This window comes from Panthera leo, chromosome B1 (assembly GCF_018350215.1).
Source record: "Panthera leo isolate Ple1 chromosome B1, P.leo_Ple1_pat1.1, whole genome shotgun sequence".
In the NCBI taxonomy this organism is placed as follows: Eukaryota; Metazoa; Chordata; class Mammalia; order Carnivora; family Felidae; genus Panthera; species Panthera leo.
The window spans coordinates 185,830,117-185,844,738 of record NC_056682.1 but is presented as its reverse complement, the minus strand read 5'-3'; the positions used below and the strand labels follow the sequence as shown (position 1 = coordinate 185,844,738).

The following is a 14,622-nucleotide window of genomic DNA, read 5'->3' as shown; positions in this document are numbered from 1 at the left end:
TTTTGAATAGAGTATGAACATTTTGAAGTTCTAGGTTTTACGTGCGTCTTCATGGAACTGCTGCCATTTGAAGCGATTCGCCCCGGGCACACTCTGGTCACGTGCCCCCAGTCCCCACCTGTACACACAGACTTCCCCCACACCAGCCGTGCGCATGCGCGCACACCCACGCCCACACACCCGCAGCCGCGCACACACCCGCGCGCGCAAACACACACACACACACACACACACACACACACACACACACTCCGTCACCAAGAGACTCCAGGGAAAGCAAAGCTGACACCCATGAATAAACGTGCTTACTGGATATCCTTCCTGTCTCTTGCCTCTTCAGCAGCTGTGTTCATGTAAACCATTGCTGTTGTTGTTCTTGTTGTATTGTTGTTGTTTTGTTTCGTTTTTATACAGAGAGTGTAAAGTAGGAGAAATTCCTAAGAATGACTTGCAATAGTCCGTTAGGGAAGGACGCGCTGTCCCGTGAGGTATTCACCGTCCCTCTGTCATCTTCAGCCAGGGAACATGTTACCTGCGCAAGCTTCTCTGAGCTTCTTTCAGTAAACTATCAAAATCCAGAGAGTCATACTTGCTCTTGGTGGAAGCAGGGTCAAAGTCATCTGAGTTTGAATCTGCAAGAAACCCAAGCTAGGTTAGAGACACCCTTTGCCAAGTGTCATCAACTCAGTCATCCAATTCAAGATTACCTGATTCAAACACAACTTGTCCAGTTAAAAAAAATACACCCAACTTTTATCGGTAGATCTAGATCTAGATCTAGATAGATATATTGCTGTAAATGTCAATAGTGATATTAACTGATATAAATATAATTGACATCAACATCAATATTGATAGAACTTTATAGAAGTACATATTTGCAGGGGGTATATACACCCAATATTTTATTGGCATACTATTGATACATATATATAATTTACATAATAATTTATGAATAATATATCAGTATACTTATACTTTATTGGCATGCTATTGATACATATATATAATTCGCATAATAATTTATGAATAATATATCAGTATACTTATGAATTTATATATATATAATTATATATAATACATAAAAATAAGTATTTAAAATACACATATATTTGCAGAGGGTAAGGGGTGGGAAGCATTCAAAACACTCATTTATTGACTCATTTTAGTCTTAAACAATCCTAGGAGATAATCAGAACAAACTTAGTCTTTCTATTCAATAGCAACACATTCAATCAATATACTTAAAAAAAAACCATGTCCTGCCCCCTTTCTGGCATGTTAAATGACTTACCCAAGGTTCCTCGACAACTGAGGTGGACAGGTAAGAGTAGAAGCTGGAATTAACTTCCCTATCCAATAGGATGGATTCACAGAGCAAAAAAGCCAGGAGAGTGGGCAGGAGGGAGAATCATTAGAATTTCACCCATTCGTCACCTGACTGCTCCCCTTTGAAGCAGGAGGGACATATGATCCATTGATCTATTCCGGTACCTTGGGGAAACCCCAGCAATAGTGGCACAAATTATGCCCACATGAGAAGGTTCAGGGAAACACTTCAGGTCCAGAGAAGGTAAAGCCAACCTCTTTACCCAAGAATACGAGAGGAAAAATTCACAGGTAAGAATAAAACCACGGTCTTCTTTGAATTCCTACGCTAGTCCAAGTCAGCTTTTGTGAAGAGTTCCACACGCTTCACATAGCCCTTAACAAAACTGTCATGTTCCAGCAGCAGTGGATGTGGAATGAAATTCTGATTCTAAATATTTCTGATTTTCCTCCACTGACATTTATAAAAAAGTCGGATATTTCTTGCCGGTCTTGCAAATGAGGAAAAGGTATCTTGGAGACAGAATAGGAAGCCTCTTGCAAATAAACTCATTCATTGGAAAGCACTTATTTGAAGGGAAAACAAGACCTCTCTGGGAGACATTAACAATCCTACTAAAATATGAACCCTTGTATGTTTTATCCAGAATAAGTTACAAAATAGAAATGTCCGAAGTGACAGAGAGTGTAAGAGTAGATAATGTGGAGGCATACTCATTGACCTCACAAGCTGTTCTGCTGAAAAGGTTGCAATCCCTCAAGCTCTCCAGTACTGGGCTGATTTCCCCTCCTCGCTTCGAGCTCCTTTAACCATCTCAGACTTAAAGGCAAGGAAATTCCTTCACTTTTGTTTTTCCTTTCATTCTTACCATCCCTTGTATTTACTGACGTTTTGTCAATCCAGTTTTTCCAGGTAAGAACAGTAACTGCAGTCGGCCTCGGACATAAAAGAAAGGGGAAAAAACGGCCAATCGCTCCTCACTGAAATCTCCAGGAGTCAATTCTGAAATCACACTGGCTCCCACCCTTCTCTTCATAGCCTGATGAGCAGTTGGCTCGTATCACTAAAGCCTCACGACCAGTGGTTGTTCCAATCAAAGTCTTTCTTGTAGAAACACACACACACACACACACACACACACACACACGAAGTCCTGCTCATGGCTTGACATTAACTTGAAATCAGAATTCCACTTGCATGACAAATAAAGTTAGAAGAGCTCCCTGATGGCCAGACTCTGTGGCATTAAGGTCATCACTGAAACATCAAGAGCACACATACATATCTTTCCTGAAGGAAATTCTGAGAAGACTTAAAATATCTTAACTTTGGGTCACTCTACATCAAACCCAGAGTTTCAGGGTTTCCATATTTTCGTTAGCAAAAGATGCTCCAAAACCGTGGCTCTCAAGAGTTTCTTCACTATGAAACATGCTGGCTGGTATTCACATAGATGGAATCACTTATACGGGCATGCTACGTCACACTACGGGCATCTGCAAACTCTTTGTCGTCGCATGAATACAGAATGTGGTTACGTACAATTCCTGAGAAAATAACATCGACAACACCTCTTTCTTGCCACTAAAGAAGGATGTCGCAACACAAGCAAGACATAATAAAAGTTTTACGGGAATAACCCCAAAGCCACTCTAGTTATTAAAAATAAATAAGTTGTTACAAATAATGATACCGTATAAATAGAAACACATCATGCTACAACGGTATTCCTACTGCCTAGAAAACTTTTGGCACAAAGGAGGTACTAAAATGAATATTTTTTAATGAATGTATTAATCTTGAATGCCAGCATACTAAAAAAAAAAAAAGTGGTTGAAAATATTTGTGTTGGGATCTTCGGATGATTTACCAATTAATGCCAAGGGTATATATAAAGTTATGGATATATTCAAGATGCTGATAATGTAATACATTTTTTGAGTTAATAATTTGTGGTGGATATATTATTTATTTTATTTTTCTTAGTATAAGTTTTATGCGATAACTAATTCCTGATGAGCAAATTATTATACTCCTTTTTATACCTTTTCTTAATGTTTATTTTTGAGAGAGACAGAGACAGAGTGCGAGCAGGGCAGGGGCAGAAAGAGAGGGAGACACAGAATCTGAAGCAGGCTCCGAGCTGTCAACACAGAGCCCGATGCAGAGCTCGAACTCACGAACAGGGAGATAGGGACCTGAGCCGTAGTCAGAGGTGCTCAACCAACTGAGCCACCCGGGCACCCCAAATTATTATATTCTTAATACTGACCCATCCTTCTCTTCTGGTCCTACGGTCCTAATTTAATTTCTATCTCTCCTCTTCAAGATTTTTCATCGAGGTCTTTCAGAAAGATCCATCTGTTTACAAGACAGTAAACAGACAGACAGACTCACAGATTACAGATTCATGGAAACCAGGTCTAAATCCTGGCTTGACCTCGGTAACTTTGATTGTCCCTTTAAACTCTGAGTCTCACTTATAAAAGTGGCTCATGATATTAACTTGGAATCATTATACTGTGGACTAATAGCATTGTGGTAATCACTAGGTGGCCTCCATAGCAGAGGGATAGGATGTGTGAGCTAACTTGGCTTGGGGAGCAAATAAAAACGGAAAAAAAACTGGTTAAATCTATCTAAAATGATAGGTCACTTTACTCTTGGTAAAATTAATCTATATCACATCATTTTCACTAACTCTGGACACACATATGAGCTCCCGATCCCTCCAAGTGTCCAGTCTGGTCTCATGTTCACCAAATTCACCGGACGTTCCCTGAAGCATTGCACCGAACATCTTCAGGGGACAAAAACAAGACACATATGAATGTCATTCAGTTCCGAAGCTGACCCCTGACGCTGACGCTTTCATTTTAAAATGACTTGAAATTTCAGAGGCGCCTGGGTGGCTCAGTCGGCTAAATGACCGACTTCAGCTCAGGTCATGATCTCGCGGTCAGTGGGTTTGAGCCCCGAGTCAGGCTCTGCGCTGACAGCTTGCAGCCTGGAGCCTGGTTCAGATTCTGTGTCTCCCTCTATGCCCCTCCCCCACCCCACACTCTGTCTCTGTCTCTGTCTCTCTCTCTCTCTTTCAAAAATAAACAAACATTAAAAAAATGAAATAACTGGTATTTCTAACTTCTCATTACCATCATTTATAATCATAATCGTAGCTTCTATTTATTGAGCACCTACTTTCTGCCAGACACCGTGCTAACAGCTTCACACAGACACTGTGCTAACAGCTTCACAAACATTTATTTAATCTTTGCAACAACATTACGGAGTGGTTTACAAATGAAGGACTGGAAGCAGAGGAAGTGTAATTGTTTGTTCAAGGTCAGAATTTAAGTCAGGTTTCAAAACCAGGTCTGTAAGAGTCCAAAGCCAGGGGTCTTTCCACTACAGAGCAACTACGCTCCAATCGACTACCCTTCGTGAAATTGTAGGGCTTGAGGGAATTGGAAAAAGCCATGCTGCTACAATACACATCAAACCTACTTTTCACAGAATACAGAGCCAGCTTAGCGACGGTCAAGTTTCTCTTGCTGCTGGCTAGACAGAGAGATAACAAGAGGGGAAACATTCTTCTTAGAAATATTTCAGGGAGGCTCCGGTTCAATTTGGAAATACCATCCAATCCTCCCTCTACCAGTGATGAATCGTGATTTAAAGGCCCCTCTAGGTAGCTTATTTTAAACTCTAGATGTTTTGAAAGACTGGAAACACCCTGGCCTTCATCACTGAAGAAAATAAGTCAAATCAACTTAAGACTTCAATCCGTCTTGACTGTTTTTATCAGCCAACATTTGAACAAATGACTTGCCACCTTTTATATTTTCATCCCTAGGCCTCTATCTCCCTGACAGTCAGCTGCCTCTCCCCTGCTTCATACTATCTATTTAGCCTGTGAAGTGAATTATAGCATATTCCCTCCCGAACAATGCACACCACCTATATCAATTACTTTAGGAAGACATCACTTCGGTGGAAGGGAGAAAAAAAATCCCCGTATTTGGTATTCATTTCTTTCTTTATACCAAGCCAAAGCAAGTGCAGACAGATACAGAGTAATGCTTCGGAAGAGATTTCTATGTTAATTTTATGATTATTGTTACAAATCGATTTAAATAATTATGTCATATGCACAAGACATTTGCCATTTTCCTTCCTTCATTCCTTCATCTAAGAATTTAAAGGCTTACAATACACACATTAAATAGGGACCGACATGCAAAGGCACCAAATTAAAATGGAGAAGAAAATTAAGATGTCCATTTTGGCATTATTTATAATGCCAAAAAAACTGACAATTAAATAAATGTTTAGCTGTAATGGAATGATTAAATATAATGGTACTCACCTAACACAATACAGTGCAACCATTCAAATAAGTTGATAAATTATTTTGAATCCCATGAATCACAGTGGAAAATGAACTTCTATAATATTAACTGAGAAAAGTAGAATTTAAAGCTTTATAAATCTATATGATGTGACCTCAACTGTAAGAAATTAGACATTCTGAGACAAAACACTGGACTGCAAATCACACAGCAGACCTTTAGGTGATGTGCTGATGGGTGATAGGACTATTTTTCTTAGTACTTTTTTAGATTTCCCAAATGTTACCCCTTGAGTCTGTATAACTTTTATAACAGGAAAAATGAATACTTAGAAATGCTTCAGTTTCCTTATCTGTCAAAGGGAGGTGACAGTAACAATAGCCACCTTCTAAGATTGTTCTGTAGTAATTAAATAAGAAAATGCTTGCAGAGCCCCGGGCACAGTGCCTAGCATCTGGAAACACTAAAAACAGAACAGGGTTGTTGTTTTTTTCCCCTCTCCTTTTGTTTTAAAGAAAGTATAGTGTGATTTAGCATATGAAATTATATTTTCTCTTCTCAAGGTGTAATTTGTAGAATATGTCTTAACATTTTTAAGAGTTTGTAGGACAATAAGGAAAAAAGAACCAGACTTTTGCATATTCTGTTCCATGAGACAATGGTGATAATGCTAAGGTTTATACAAAAGGAGTCGCACTGCAAACCTACACAATGAACACACACACACACACACACACACACACACACACACACAACATAAACACTTGCTAACATACACATACGCAAATAGCCCAGACTTTTGGCATTTGAGAAGACACTACAAAGAACTCACTTCTGTCCTTTGTTTCCAAAACCTAAGCCCCTTGCTTCTGAGAATGGCCCAGATGATAAAAAATTAGAAATAAGATAAAATAAGTATTCAAATATCCCTCCTAGCAAAATAAAATGATGGCCCAACCCAATATGCCTATGGTTTACACCTGCTTCCATTTTTGAGCCTTACATTATGGATTCCTCATTCCATGTACAATAAAATCCATACCTAGGTCTGCATAGTTAGACTTGAAAAATTGCTTGCGTCCACAAAAGTACAGCTCGAAGTCAGTTTCATTCGACCTGCGCAAAGTGTATCCATTTTCAAGAGCAGCAAAAGCATCACAGGTATAACGGTAGGTAATGAAACCATAGCTGTCTCTGGAACAGACAAAGAAGAGAGGATCAAAGCTGGTGAGGAAGGATTAACATATATGCCTGTAACCCTTCCTTACTTCGGGAGACTTGGCTGGTGCCAACGTCTCAACCGCTGCATCCATTTATCAGTGTGATTGTCCTGTCAAGCAGCTAAATACTTATTTCTGGGACAGGAAATCTCAACTAGAAAGATTAATAAATAGGGATAAAAGAAAATAAATAAGGTTCTGAACTCAACATGTCATCTGTCAAAGCATTCTCATCCTAGTAATCTTATGGCCATAATTTTTTACATATGTCAGCCTCTAAACAAGAAATAATCTTGAAGATTCTTACCCATCATCCCGCAGATTTACTGTGCACTCCTCAATTTCACCAAAAACTTCAAAACGGTCCCTCAGTTCCGTCCGTGTTGTGTCAGGTCTGATTTTACCAACGTAAATCACACGGCGTTCTTCCTGGGGAAGGGGTGGGGGGGGAGTAAGGAGAGACTTTTGCCAGTTCTGGAGATAGGAAGGAAGTTACATCTCTAGAAACATTCATACGTGTATGCTCATGCGCACCAAGAACCCACGGAGCATGCCAGTGAAAACAAAACATACACTAAAACTGAATGAGAGACAACACGTGACCCCAGTTTTCGTGCCCATTTCTCCAGTCCTGCTCTTTCTCCCGCGCACCCTACCCTGGATCTCACTCTTCTGCTTTTGCTCTCCAGCTCTGTTCTTCTCTCAAGTGAGCGTCTATGTATTACAAAAGAAATATGGGCAATGCGATCTCTTTATCTCTGGACAGCTGGAAGATACCTGTTAAATATTTTAACACCTGTGACTTGATTATTCATCTTCCAAATTGGTAACAAACTGACCTGGCTTGCAAAACTGCTTAATTTCTCATTTAACTCAGGATTCGAATAATGAGATGTACAAATTTAGACATCCCTCGAAACGACGATTCTTAAACTCCGGTATAAATAAAAATTACCTGGGGTGCTTATTAAAAATGCAAATTATTGGGGTTTATCCTGGCTATATTAAAAAAATTAGAAAATACGATTCACCAATCTTCATTTTTAATAAGCACACCCCAGTGATTCTGATGCAGGTGGTCCAAAGACAATAATATGAAAATACAGTCTTAAAATGTAGGCTATTTTAAGCCATGGGTCTCTGCAGAATAAGAGCTATAAAAGAAGCTATAAATTTCACTTTAGCAATGAATCTTATTTTAGGAACAGACTAGAAGGGTGGGGCTAATTTTCAGAAGTGGAGTCAATATCATCATAATCTGAAAGTCATCAGCAATTTATAGCCTACAAAATATGGGAATAATATCTTACAGCCCAGGGATGGACTCCTTTTTCAGGAAACAGTAAAAAACACTTCTCAGTGTAAGAAGCAATCCTGTATTTGTTGTTCCAAGAAGACAAGGCCAAAGGTGATGATGTCCCTCAAAACCAAGGCAAGGTTTTTCGAGAACATAGGGCGTCAATGGAAAGAATGTGCTTACCAACTCATCTATATGCCTACTGAGAACAAACAAGAATGAAGCGAACTTATAGGTTGCAAGCTTTAAGTTAGATGGGAGCCAAGATTAGGAAACACACAGGACTAAGGCATGGATTCAGCTTGCCGAAGAGTTTCCTCCAGATGTACTGAGGGTATCCTGTCTCGGATGAGGTACAAAGTAATCTGGGCTTATGGCAAAGAGATACTCTATGTTATTCCCTGCATGTCTTTCCTTTTCATATGCCCAGTATTTAGCAAAGGGCCTGGCAAAGAGTGAAAACTCAGTAAGCACTTGTGAAACGTAACTGAGCAATTTACAGACTAGAGTCTCCTAGGTGATCCGATCATCCGTTCATCATCTTCTTTTACCACAGGCAACACTCATATTTCTGTTTTGATAAGAGAAGTTCCTCGGAGACTCAGATTCAAATAGCCAACTGTCTATTTGACATCTCGAGCTGGATGTCCCCTGAGCACTTCAAACTAGACCGTTACCCAAACCCAGTGCTCCAGTTCCACCCTCTCCCCAGTAGGTCTCTCTCCAATGGTCTTAATGTCAGTGAAGTTAATGTCATCTAGCCAAGATTCAGGACAAAAACCTGAGCGCCTTCCTCGATTCTTCCCTTTTAGTCCCCTCTATACATCCAATCATTCATTGGCTCTGTTGATTTTACCTCCTAAATACCTGTCTGGTCTGTCTCTCTTACTCGATCTCCTCTAAACCGAGGTGCCAGCATCTCTTTGTGGACTAGCATAACAGTCTCTTAACTTGGATCCTGGGTCTATATTTATTCTCCTCCAGTCTATTCTTTCACTTCAATCGGAATAATCTTTGCTAAGGGAACAGGAATCTGATCATGTCAATTACTGTCTAAAACATTTCAATGGCCTCACATAACTTTTAAGGAAAGACCTAAATCATTAACAGGACCCACGAGGCCTTGCGTGGTCTAGACTTGTCTCCCTCATGGGTTTTCCCTCCTACTTCCCACTCATCCCTTTATTTTCCAGCCACCTTGAGCTACTCGGTCCCTAGTATATACTGTGCTCCTTTCCTTTCCCAAGGCCTTTGCACAAGCTGTTCCCTTGCTCCTTATAATAGCCTCCCCACACTGTCTCCTCCTCCTCTTCTCCGATATACACATACTGTCTAAAATTACACCGAACTCAACAATCATTTCCTTTCTGAGACTTGAGATGAGGTCAGGTTTCCTATCATTTGTTCTTATAGTCCACTATTTCTCTTTCAGAGTTTGATGACCAATTGTAATTAAATAATTGATAATTAACTCGTTGTTTCATGTCTGTTGCCCCCCACAATCTGCATCTGTCCGATTGACAACTGTATGTTAAGGGTACTTAAAACCTAACAGAGTCTAAATGAATATTTGTTGAAAAATCAATCACCAGTCAGTTAATCGATGTCAACACTTACCCTTACACCCTTCATTGCATCAAAGAGGCTGAAGGGTAATCCTTACTCCCTGAGACTCTCTAAGAAAATGGAGAATGAAAGCCAGGTTTGATGCCTAGTCATAGGAAAGAACTTGCCAAGGTAGTTAAGCTGAGGGAATTGACAAAGGTTTCCATGACTTGTTTTTACAGGTTTAAGTGGAAGAAGTGTGGAGTAACTACATGTTTGCAGAGCTCTCACTCCTAAAAATCACTTCTGAAAATCCGAGGTGGGCCTCCACTGAAACACTCAGTAAAACACAATTCCCTTGACAACAGCTATCAGGCCTAAATGATTGACCGGGTGAAGTCCCACAAACAGAATGGACTGCCTGGTTCACTTCCATGTAGATTGTATGTCTCAACCGAAGGCTGTAATTATGTTGTTCCAGACCACCCAGCACATCCTGGAAATCAATAAATATAAATGGATGGTGAGACTCATCCTGGGGCAGTGTTGCACATTGGAGTAAGGGACTCATAACACCACATTCCATTCTATTTACAGCCAGCTCTAGCCAAACAGCCAAATGTGATGGGACTGTTATCTAAACTTTCTGGCGCCTGCTTCCATGGGTGTTACTTTTTTTTTTTTTTAATAGGCCTTTTTTAGGAAGGTTACTACTGTATAAAGAAAAAGGAGGGGGAAAGGCAGAAGAGAGAGAAAGAAATTGAACCATCACAAAGAAATTGCTCAACTACCATTATGGGAATACACACAGCCTACGTACTCAAGGAAATTTGAAGTTAAAGCTAAAATCGACCATATGCACGTCCATATGCAAACATATTGGGACAGTCTCTGAATTGCTTCTTTATACAAAACTGTATGCAACAACGATCCCACAAAGAAGATAAACCAGAGGACCTTTTTGGATACTGATACATTCTGCAGTAAAAAGAAGACACAATCTAGATGGGAAAAAACAGAAACCCAAAGGGCTGGTGCACAATCACTTAAATTACCTATTTGTCCATCATCTCCTTTTATGAAACACAGGAATGGAACCACGTCTTGCTTCCTTACAAAGATCAGAGACTGAATACATGCTGAAATTCTCATTTTAGAAAATGATTAGAGTGCTTGGTTTTCCTAGTGCTAAAAATGAAACTAAAAGGCATCTGAAGGTCTAAAAGCAAAGACAAAAATCTTTCCAAGATTGGCCAAAATGTCTAGCAAAGAACCGATTATTTTTAACGTGTTGCAGTTTTATTAGGCAGATGAATAGATTCCATATCTTTAAAAAACCTTAACATTTGCAGCCAATTTTTCAAGACATTAATTTCTAAACAGGAGATGAAAGGAAAAGAAATCAAAATGCTTAATAACATTTTCAACTTCTTAAAGGCTTGGAGGAACTCTAAACCTTTGGAAAAAGCTCCTTGAAAAATGATTTTCGGACCAGTTTTCACTATTGAGGAGGATGGAACATTTATCAAATATCTTTTAGCTTCAATTTTCACAAAAGCTAGTTTGCTGATGGTGTGGATAACAAAATTGAAGATTTATATTGCATTAACAGGTATAGTAAATCATCATTATATCAAAATGCAGGGGGGGGGGGAAATACAGGAAAAAAAACTGACTGAAATTAACTGACTTTGCATGATCAAAATCTTTATCAAAAAGAGAATAGAGCCTCTGGGGTAGCTGGGGAAACATACAATGGCTGCAGTCAAATAATAAGCTAGTTTTGGAAAAAGGGGTTTGACTAAGAGAAAGGGAATTTAGCAGGGAGGTTAACATTTATTGAATTCTAATATATGCCAAGCACTGTGCTTGATGCTTCTTTATGGGTTATCTCCCTAAAATGTTTTGCAACGCCAGGTAACAACAAGGAACAGCCTGATAGAATTTAGATTTTGATTCTCAGAACTCTTAGCCTACATTTCCAAGTCAGGATAATGGAAAAATTCTTTTTCCTACGTTAAGGAAGCTGCATGTCAACTTCAGCCACGAAAGACTTATGTTCATTTCCAGATTAGCTACCAACCTGACTTCCTCAGAAATTTCAAAGATATTACAAATAGTGTATGTGAGGTGTATGGATAAAATCTATGCCCTCTAGGCTGAACGGTACAGTGAGGTCCTCCATCTAAAAGACAAGGTGAGGGGGTGGATGGCTGTGAAAAGGCACATATGGACAGAAAGAAATGCCAAACCTTGACAAAAGTCAAATTGTGTTTTTTCCCTCTCTTTCCCTTCATATTGATTATAGTAATACTCTTAGGGAAGAAACAAAACTACAGTACTCAGTTTTCCAAAGTTACTTGCAGCTAAGTACTACCCAGGAATATTCTTCTAAGCCTAAGTTTGGATCAGTGTGAATAAATCCAGAATAGTCTACGTAAGAGCCAGTATGCAAGTAAACACAAGAATAAGGCAGACAGCATGGAAACTGAGGGGATGCAGGACAGCTTTCAGTAAAACTGATAATTTCTAAATAGTGAGGTTCAACTCACAATAGAACATGTATTCTAACCTACATGAAGTATCTCTTGAAAAAGGCTTGGATAGAAAACTATTTTCTCCAAAAATTCTAACTATGAGAAATTACACACACACACAATTTTTTTTTTTTTTCCCATTTGGAAGAAGCTGATAATTATCCGTGATGAAGCACTGTTCCTGACTCCTGGGCTGCATACTGACGAATGGAAGGGAGAAATGGAATGGCTTAGTCATTGCCCAGGCACATCTGGTTTGGGTTTCAAGCACTGAGCCGTATCATAATGTGTACATTTACCCTTTAAATGAACATCCCATTATCATGTTTTCTGGCAGAAAATTTTACCGACTGCAAATGAGTGGGACTTAGAACTCTACGAGAAATTAGGGCAGTGACAGTTTAGACATTAAGTGCCAAACTCTGGCTTGCAAAGTTCCGATTAACCTAAATTACTGCAAGGCTGAGAAAGACAGGGTGACGTGGTTCTTGAGAAAGAATTTAGGTGGAAAGTGGAGGAAAGGAACAATCAGAACGGTGGCAATGGTCAACCCCAATATAAGATTCTGTGTTAGTAACTACTGACTATTAGACCTCTCTTAACTCTCTGATTTGCTGCATCCAGGCTGGTCTGGATAAAGACTTTTAGACGCATAAGCAATGACAAGTTTATACAGACCTCCTAAACCGTCTCCTTACGGAACTCAAAATAAAAGCAATATAGACGGCAAGCCAAAGGCGGCAAAGACCGCTTTAATTTTGTAAAATATCAGTTATTCGATGATTTAACATTTTTTTCATTTCCTTTTTGGGCCTCTGCTTTGCTAGTCTTCTAATTATATGATTGATCTGAATTAATAGATAACCCAGCATTGCGCCCTAGATATTCTAAACAAAATTTACTACTTATTCATTACGTCAAGGGTTTCTCAAAAATATGAATGGAAATCACCTACCCAACCAAGTTAAGAGGACTGTCCTAGTTCCTTTAGCTGTTTCACGAATGACCTCTCAAGCTGATCCAGTCAAATGAGTCAAAGCTCATCACATGTATCTCTGTGCCCAAGTCCATTAAAATACATTTTGCAAATGCACTGTGGCACAAGAAAGTAAATCATCTTGATGAAGGAAAGCAATCAGAAAATGTTCCTATGGTAAACTCATTAAGAAATTCCACTATGCCTTCAAGATAGCCTTCACGATCTTTGTCATGTCTTACAGGACACTTTAAGGATCTCGCTTCCATCGAGCCCTCCAGTACCGATTCTGTTCCCCAGTGTTCTGGTTAAATGACTAGCAGTTTCTCAGCATACCTTGCTCTTGTCTAGGGACTCACTGTGACCTATAGCTTCTGCCTAGAACAGCAGTGCCCACTAAAAACATAATGCAGCCTATGCAAGCTTAAATTTTCTAGGAGGCACATGTTAAAAAAGCAAAAAGAAACAGAAAATTTAATTTTAATAATGTATTTTGTTTAGCTCAATAGGTCCAAAACATTATCATTTCAATTTGCCATTGATATAAAAAGTATTAATCAGGCATTTTACCCTCTTCTTTTGAACTAAATTTTCAACAGCCAATCACATTTATAGTGCATCTTAATTCAGACCTAGCTGAATTTTCTGTGTGGCAAGTGGCTGCCATATTGGAAAGCACCGTTGTAGAAAACCTTTGCCTTCCTTCTCTTTCGATTTCAGATCAATCTCACCCTCACCAGGAATGCCCTCCCTCATTCTCAGGTCTAGGTGTCCACCCATTTGCCACCAGTACCTTAGGTTACCTTCTGCCATAGCACTTAACATACCTTATTGCTCGTTTGCATATCTTTATCTGCCGGGAGACTTGAAGCTCTCTGGATGTGTGGACCAGGTCTTACCTGATTCTATATCCTAAGCAACTAGCAAATGTTTATCACATAAAGGATCACGAGTTCTCGCTTATGTGAAGCAGAAACAGCATGTCATTGTCCAAGAGGGAGTGAATTTACGAGTTAGTCCCAAATCTTTATATTCAGCTCTTATTATCTATAGTTCGCTGATCACAGAGTAAATAATCCCTATGTGCTAGTTTTTTTTTTTCAATCTCCTTTTCCAAAACAAAAACAAAAAAATCTCAAAGCCAGATGTCTAGTTAATTTATAATGACTCAGTGTAAGCCAACTTGATATTTTTACTATATAAGCCATCTTTCAGAGGTAACTGATAAAGACTGTCTTACTCAAAGAATTCACTAAAGAACTGGTCGACATTGGTGACACAAAGAGAAGGCAGAGGGTATCTGCTTTCAGTCTGGGGCTAGTGACCTCAAGGTTGCTTTTGGCACAGGCGTTAACTATGGAATGTAGA

The 14,622-nt window shown here is 39.3% G+C and overlaps 1 protein-coding gene across 1 annotated transcript in view; it reads right to left on the bottom strand.

Moving 5' to 3' along the window:
* Positions 1-252: 252 nt before the first annotated feature.
* Positions 253-14,622, bottom strand: part of PPARGC1A (PPARG coactivator 1 alpha) — a 94,964-nt gene continuing 80,594 nt past the window's right edge. Inside the window, exons 11-13 of the mRNA XM_042936788.1 lie at positions 7,207-7,328; positions 6,722-6,873; positions 253-632 (exon numbers count right to left, since the gene is read on the bottom strand). Of these exons, the coding sequence (XP_042792722.1) occupies positions 529-632; positions 6,722-6,873; positions 7,207-7,328 (378 nt within the window). The 3' untranslated portion in view covers positions 253-528. The remainder of the gene's footprint in view (positions 633-6,721; positions 6,874-7,206; positions 7,329-14,622) is intronic.